The sequence below is a fragment of the Papaver somniferum genome, chromosome 3 (assembly GCF_003573695.1).
Source record: "Papaver somniferum cultivar HN1 chromosome 3, ASM357369v1, whole genome shotgun sequence".
Taxonomy (NCBI): domain Eukaryota; kingdom Viridiplantae; phylum Streptophyta; class Magnoliopsida; order Ranunculales; family Papaveraceae; genus Papaver; species Papaver somniferum.
This window is the reverse complement of record NC_039360.1, coordinates 14,947,676-14,955,082: the sequence shown is the minus strand read 5'-3', so window position 1 is coordinate 14,955,082 and position 7,407 is coordinate 14,947,676. Positions and strand designations below refer to the sequence as shown.

Genomic DNA, 7,407 nt, shown 5'->3' with positions numbered 1-7,407 from the left:
GGTGAAAAGGGTAATCTAGTCAATTTACATCCCTTTTAGGACATCCCTAACCAACTAAAGGAACATTACTATCAAAGTGCCGCCCCTCTACTAAAACATGCCGCCCCTATACCAAGCTTGAATAAAAAAGGATCACGTGAATATTCAATGGCTGTCATTGCTTTAGCATCTGTGGCTAATGCGTTTGGAACCATGCTTGCTGATGGGCAAACTTGAAAAGATATCAAGCAAAAACACAGTTTTGCATGTACGAAGAACATAATTTAGACTTTACTGTGTATCCATGACAACAATTACAACATCAGTTCCTATACAATTTTCAAGTACTACTACATCTACTCTATCACTGTTAGAGAAATGCAAAAGCATGCCAGTTCTACATCAAATTCATGCATCCGTCATCAAAACTGGCCTTACTTCTCATACGTTTCTCATGAGTAAACTCATTTCCATCTGTACGAATTCCCGCTCTCCCAGTGACATGAATTACGCATTGTCGATCTTCAACAGCATTGAGGAACCCAATTTCTTCATCTTTTTCACCTTGATAAGGGCTTTTGCTGACACTCCGAATTCATTACAGTCTATTCTATTGTACTCCAAAATGTTGACTACTTTGGAGGAATTCCATGGTCTGGAGTTCTCAATCCCGTCTGTTCTGAAAGCTTGTGGTAGGTCTTGCGCTTTTGAAGAAGGCAGGCAAGTTCATGGCCAAATTATGAAAACTGAATTTCAATATGACCCATTTGTGTCAAATTCGATGCTTCGCATGTATTTTGATCTGAAAGATATTCGTTCGGCTAGACGGTTGTTTGATACAATGCCTCACAGAGATGTGTATTCATGGAATTCAATGGTTGCTGGTTATTTGAAAGCTGGAGAAATTGGTTTAGCTAGTGAGATTTTCAGGGAAATGCCGGAAAGGGACTTGGTTTCTTGGAATTCAATGATTGATGGGCTTGTTAAACATGGAAAATGTGAGCTTGCTCGAGAAATTTTCGAGATGATGAAACACAAAAATGTAGTTTCTTGGACATGTATGATTTCGGGTTACATGCTTAACCATCGTCCTAAGGAAGCGTTGGATCTTTTTCGGAAAATGTTGAGTTCAGGAATTGAACCTGATCCAGCTGCCATTGTTAGTGTTCTTTCGGCCATTGCAGACTTGGGTTTTGTCGAAGAAGGTAAATGGATTCACTCTTTTGTTTGTAGAAGTAAGTTTCTTAGCATAGAGTCAGGTGTTATCGGATCAGCACTTATAGACATGTACTCGAAATGCGGATACATTGACAATGCGCGGGATATCTTCAAGTCCATCTCACATAGAAGAAATATAGGGGATTGGAATTCTATGCTCTCTGGTCTAGCAATTCATGGACTTGGTAAAGAAGCTTTAGAAATCCTCCATGACATGGAAAGGATGGAAATTGAACCCGACGATATCACATTTTTAGCAGTCTTAAGAGCTTCTAGCCATGGAGGGTTAGTTCAAGAGGGTCAAATGTGTTTCAAGACCATGTGCGAAAAGTATAAAGCAGTTCCAAAAATACAGCACTACGGGTGTATGATCGACCTGTACGGAAGAGCTGGACATTTGGAGGATGCACTAAAGATATTACAAGAAATGCCCTTTGAACCAGATGTTTTGGCATGGAAAGCTATTCTTAGTTCTTGTTTGAAGCATGGGAAAATTGAGCAAGGCAGATTTGCCGCCCTCCGCGCTATAGAGTTGGCTCCAAAAGACTCAAGTAGTTACATTCTCCTATCCAATATTTATGCCAAGACTGGTAGATGGGAGGATGTTGCTAAAATACGGTCATTGATGAAGGAGCGAGGAGTCAAAAAGGTTCCTGGTTGCAGTTCAATCCTGATAAAAGGTGAAATCCATGAATTTCTTGTGGGCGAGGAGATTGATTCAGATGTTGTCAAAAAGCTAGAGGAGATGGTGTTCCGGTTAAACTCCGAAGGTTACAGACCTGATTTGAACCAAGTTCTTGTTGATGAGGAGAAAGACAAGGAGAGCTTATTGAGTTTTCACAGTGAAAAAATGGCTCTAGCATTTGGTCTTATAAATGTCAGTAAAGGAGCTCCGGTACATATAGTGAAGAACTTAAGGGTTTGTTCTGATTGTCATTCTTTTTTCAAACTAGTGTCAAAGGTCTACAACCGTCAAATAATATTGAGAGACCAGAATCGTTTTCACCATTTTAATGACGGTTCATGCTCTTGCAATGACTACTGGTGACTTCAGATCGTTAGGTAAATTCCCGACTTTATTGAAAGGCACTCTCTTTGAATGAATGCTGAAATAATCATCTTTTGTTGTTTGTTTATGCTGTGTTTCATATTGGTTATGTGTGACCTTACAGGTTGTTGACATATTGCTGTAAAAAGAAACAAGCTTGGAGTCTATGATTTGAGTCTTACAACTGTATTCAAAAGTTGGATGAGCTAACGTGCAACAAACAAACCCACCTGCTCCACTACTAAATTACAAGGTAAACTGTTGGAACGGCAATTACTGTTCCATTAGTTATATTAATTTTGATCTAATTTATTTAACACTTCAACATGAGATTTCTTATGACCGTATAGACTTGAGAGTTTCATTTCTTTTTTCCCTTTATGTTTAACAATTAGACTTTAGACTCTAATTAAACAATAATAATGTTCATATACCTACCCATTTGGTTACAGATTGTTGACTATTTAGGTGGACCATATATGATTATGGGTAGTTGATTCGAATACTGTACCAACTACATCTGCACAGTATTGAAATTTCTGGTTAGAATAATTATCTCTCTCCCTCTCTTTTCAAGTAATCTCAAACCTACCCAGAGAGGCAGAGCCACTATAGCATTAAGTCTTTTTCAGAAATCGGTATAAGAAGGGGTCAAGTGTGGTGGGTTTCACAAATGGCGGGAGTAAGCAGGAAAAATATATCTGCAAGGTCTCATACCAGAAAATCAAAGCAGCACTCATTCCAAGTTTCATCAGGTGAACTTTCGTTTTCTTTTGTATTCATCATCGTCAGTGGTTGCTTGCTTTTTTAACGATTCTGAACTTTTAATTTATGTCCTTACTCAATTTCTCTTGTTATTAGAATTAGTTCCAGTTACCTGTTTTTAATGCTTTCTAGTTTGTGAACATTAAGAGTTTGACAAAAGTTCATTTATCTACTAAAATTGATGTTTTTGGTTGGAATTTGGTATCATTGTTCAGGAATGTTTCGGACGATATCATTAGTTCTGTTGATGGGATTTATGGCATGGGTTTATCAAACCGTTCTGCCTCCACCACCCAAGATTGTTGGTTCTCCGGGCGGCCCACCTGTTACAGCATCAAGAGTAAAGCTCAGTGATGGAAGATATTTAGCTTACAAAGAACATGGGGTGTCGAAAGATCAAGCGAAATATAAGATTATCTACATTCATGGGTTCGATTCCTGCAGACTTGATTACATGCCCTTAACTCAAGTACTACTCTCTTCTATTACAGCTACTTCATTGACTTCTCCATTTCTCCGTCTATTGGTTTTAAACTCTGGTTTATGGTTAATTTAATGGTGGCTTTTGCAGGAACTGGCTAAAGAACTAGGCATCTATATGGTGTCTTTTGATAGAGCTGGGTATTGCGAGAGTGATGCAAATCCAAAACGAACTGAGAAAAGTACAGCTTTGGATGTTGAACAGCTTGCTGATCAATTGGGTCTTGGTTCCAAATTTTACATAATTGGATTCTCTATGGGAGGACAGGCAACTTGGGGTTGCCTTAAGTACATCCCTCATCGGTATGATCTCTCAAAGTTATAGTTTTAAGGTTGATAAACATATGGGTGTTTTCATTTTCTTTTCTTTTTTACTGTTTTCGACCTGTATTTGTATTATCTGCACAGTTTATGTTTCTTGGTCTAGTTCGAAGTCGATCTCAATTTAGAATACTGGATTTCTATAACAGATTATCAGGTGCAGCGCTACTAGCCCCTGTTGTCAATTACTGGTGGGCAGGCTTTCCAGCTAATGTATCAAAAGAAGGCTACAGTGAACAACTTGTACAGGACCAATGGGCACTTCGGGTAGTTCATTACGCCCCATTACTCACGTACTGGTGGAACACTCAGAAATGGTTTCCTCCTTCTAGTGCAGTTGCCCACAATCCTGCTATTTTTTCTCGCCAAGATAAAGAAATCTTGCCCAAGTTGGCCGAGTGGACAAAACATGCGGTACTTCGCTTATTCCCTGAAACCTCTTAATTTGTCTAGCATGCTAATTTTTTGTTATAAGTGCCCACAGTTGTTTATTTTCCTGCTATTTCATTAGGCACAAATAAGGCAGCAAGGTGATTTTGAGTCTCTCCATCGTGATTTGATGGTCGGGTTCGGAAGTTGGGAGTTTGATCCTATGAGTGATATTGAGAACCCTTTTCAGAACAACGAGGGTAGTGTTCACGTCTGGCAAGGAGATGAAGATTTGCTTGTGCCTGCTTCCCTTCAACGATACGTCGCAGGAAAGCTTCCATGGGTTCATTACCACGAGCTTACGGGTGCAGGGCATATGTTCCCTTTTGGTGATGGTATGAGTGATGCCATCTTAAAGGCACTCTTGCTTGGAGAGAAGTAGATATAACAGCTAGTTGAAATCATAGCACTTTTTATTCTGGTTTAATGTGACACTCTCTCAACCTTTGGACGAAATTTTCCAGTTTTAAATAATTTTTTCAAGTTAGTCTTAGTTTTTGCCCAATATCTGTGCCACTGATTTTGATTTCTTAGTTTGGTTCTGGTGCTATATGTAGAGTGAATGCAAATGCTAAAAAGTAAGCAGGTACCCCTGTTCAGTGAATTTCTTGATTTGCCTCCAATCCCAACTTAAACTTCCAACTGTCTACTTTTTGGACTTCAACATTCAAAGAACAAGTGCAAGTGGTTCATATAAGTTGAAAAGAGAAAGATCTTCTAGAAGTTGAAGTTGAGAGATATCCAGAAGTAACCAAGTATTATTATATGGGTGTTCCTTTATATACCCCTAGAAAACAATAATAGTACCCCTTTATCTATGTACCCTGAAAACGCATCTTCCTACCCCATCATACTTGTTAACTTTGTATACCCCCGACCGAGATACAAACAGAAGACCATCGATATAACTCTAATGCTATGTCTTCATTTTTCTGTAACTCGTATTGGATTGAGTAGATAGATCATTACTTTAATCTGGGAGGAAGACTAAATAATGAAAGAAATAATACCGATCACCCTAGATAATAAAAAAAAAATCCCCTAAAAATAAAAAAAATCACCCTAGAAACTTTGGGGATCTTTTTGTTCTGATTGTACTTATTGAGATTTGAAGTAGGGTTTGATAGATTTGATACTGGAAACTTGTTTTACGGTAAAAAGGTTGATGGGATAGAATACAAATCTGTTAGATCTATCGTCGGTTAATTTGTCTCCGCTATGGATCGGAATGGAAAAGGACATACATTCCCTTTAAGAAAAACAGAGATGGGTTCGTCTCCTGTTGCTCTTCCACTGTCCACTGATGACAATTAATCATCTTCACCACCATTTCCACCACTGCAACAACAATTACAACAAAGAAAAAGACATAGAAAGCAATACCCTGGTGAAGACGTAGGTATTATGAAGAAATTAGATTCGTTGCCATGAAACTCCATAACAATCAACAACAATACCAACGATAAAGATAGGCAGGGACGGAGCTAGAACTTTTGTTCAGGGGGGACAGATGAAAGTCATGTTCTAAAACTCGTTAGGCGGCCGAAGGGCGCGAATTTTTTCTCTCGTCTTCTTAATGTATTTTTGGGTCGCCAACCCATTGAAATATTTGTTAAATTATAATATATGAATTCGTGTATAATAAACATGTTGGGATGGGTGTGGTTGAGAGTTTTAAGGGTATCTAACCATTTTGAATCAATTTACCATCTTCAGATTAGCATATTGCTTATTGGATTCTTAAATTTGCTTGCAATCTGAAGTTTTTATACACAGTTTATTCCAGGAAAACTTTCATATACACTGTTTATTCTTGGAAAACAATTAGTAATTAAGGGAAGAATACCAAATTATAGTTTCCCTTACCAATTTTCCAACTATCTCTTATAAACTTGTCCCCCTATGTACTAAAATTACCGAACCTATATAGGAAGCATAACAAAATCTAGGGGGGACAACTGTCCCCATTAGACTGTTAGTAGCTCCGTCCCTGAAGATAGGGACGGTAATGAATCAGAAGAAGAAAGGGACTCAACCAACGAGGAGGCTAAGATATCGAAGTTATTGTTGCTAATCAACTGCTTGTCAGTGATTATTGTTTAGTTAGAATGCAGATTCTCCATTAGAAGTTAGAACTTATGCAAAAAGTTTCTATGTTGGATCCTCGCCATCGTTTAGGATTTTTTTTATCTACGGAAGTTGGGGATATCTGTATCAATATTTCTAAAAAAGTTCTCGATTTTTGAGTTAACCGGATTATAACTTACATAACTAACGAAAGGGGTACCACTAATATTTCGGAGGGGTATATAAAGTAACGCCCTATTATATATATCTATGGTATGACAAATCCTTCATCTTCCCCAGTCCCCCTACCCCAACTGACAGTATAAAAGTCATCTTCATCCTACCCGCTTAGGAAAAATAGGGATCCGCTTTAAAAGTAAGTCAATAGTAAACAGTATTATATGACTAACCGGGAATTTTTTTTTGTAGCCCATTTCTCATTTTTTGTTATATATGAAATCCATCGTTAAAATTGTACACACGAGGAATCCATATTTATTTATAAGTAAGAGTTATTTACATAGATAGCCTTTTACTAAGAAAATTTATTTAATATGTTTTTGAAAGTAAAAAAAAAAAACGGTTGTGACCAGTTATTATGCCTAAAAAAACTCCATAAATAATTCCTTTATTTGACTTCCAGCATAATTTCCTCCTAACAAGTCCACCTAAATGAATTTCATTTATTTCTATCCGAAAAAAAAAACTAACTATTAATTTTACCTTTTTGTTTGTCCCGTAAATTTTTATTTTTGGTCATTTTTTTTTCAACCGACAGAGATTTAGGAAAATTCCAGTTTTCACAAGATTCTGTTGGGTGAAATTTTCCATTATCACAAGAATTAGATTAGGTGAAAATTCTAGATTTGGAGTGAAAAAATTAGTTTTGATTCTTAATAATGTGGTGTGGTTGTGAAAATTACAACTTTTAATGAAATTCTAGTTTACCTCTATTGATAATCACAATTATCATCTTTAGCTAAAAAGTGATAATCGGAATTTTCATTTATGACACCTAGTCCTGCTGAGTGAAAGTACAATTATTACCATTTTCATCAATTATTACTGTACCAGTACTCTTTAGGTCTTTTAGAAAAAAA

At 37.1% G+C, this 7,407-nt stretch overlaps 2 protein-coding genes across 3 annotated transcripts; both read left to right on the top strand.

Annotated features, from left to right (window-relative positions):
* The first annotated feature begins 230 nt into the window (after window positions 1–230).
* On the top strand, window positions 231–2,843 carry LOC113355372 (pentatricopeptide repeat-containing protein At5g66520-like). 2 transcript variants are annotated; one of them, XM_026598213.1, is made up of 3 exons: window positions 231–2,259; window positions 2,370–2,498; window positions 2,823–2,843. In XM_026598213.1, exon 1 carries the CDS (start codon window positions 284–286, stop codon window positions 2,243–2,245), a length of 1,962 nt encoding a protein of 653 aa, XP_026453998.1. In that variant the 5' UTR covers window positions 231–283; the 3' UTR covers window positions 2,246–2,259; window positions 2,370–2,498; window positions 2,823–2,843. The 2 variants fall into 2 exon arrangements, with proteins under 2 accessions (XP_026453998.1, XP_026453997.1); XM_026598212.1 differs by lacking the exon at window positions 2,823–2,843 and adding an exon at window positions 2,698–2,771.
* A 1-nt stretch (window position 2,844) lies between these two features.
* LOC113355373 lies at window positions 2,845–4,745 on the top strand. Its single transcript, XM_026598214.1, has 5 exons — window positions 2,845–3,000; window positions 3,226–3,479; window positions 3,582–3,793; window positions 3,961–4,225; window positions 4,323–4,745. The coding sequence occupies exons 1-5, from the start codon at window positions 2,919–2,921 to the stop codon at window positions 4,620–4,622; spliced, it is 1,113 nt and encodes a 370-aa protein (XP_026453999.1). The 5' UTR covers window positions 2,845–2,918; the 3' UTR covers window positions 4,623–4,745.
* Window positions 4,746–7,407: the final 2,662 nt, after the last annotated feature.

Excerpts from the sequence above, each read along its gene's own strand:
- LOC113355372 (XM_026598213.1), top strand. The coding sequence starts at position 284 with ATGACAACAATTACAACATCAGTTCCTATACAATTTTCAAGTACTACT.
- LOC113355373 (XM_026598214.1), top strand. The coding sequence starts at position 2,919 with ATGGCGGGAGTAAGCAGGAAAAATATATCTGCAAGGTCTCATACCAGA. Across the intron at positions 3,480-3,581 it reads ATTACATGCCCTTAACTCAA|GAACTGGCTAAAGAACTAGG; the intron begins GTACTACTCTCT and ends TGGCTTTTGCAG. Across the intron at positions 4,226-4,322 it reads CCGAGTGGACAAAACATGCG|GCACAAATAAGGCAGCAAGG; the intron begins GTACTTCGCTTA and ends CTATTTCATTAG.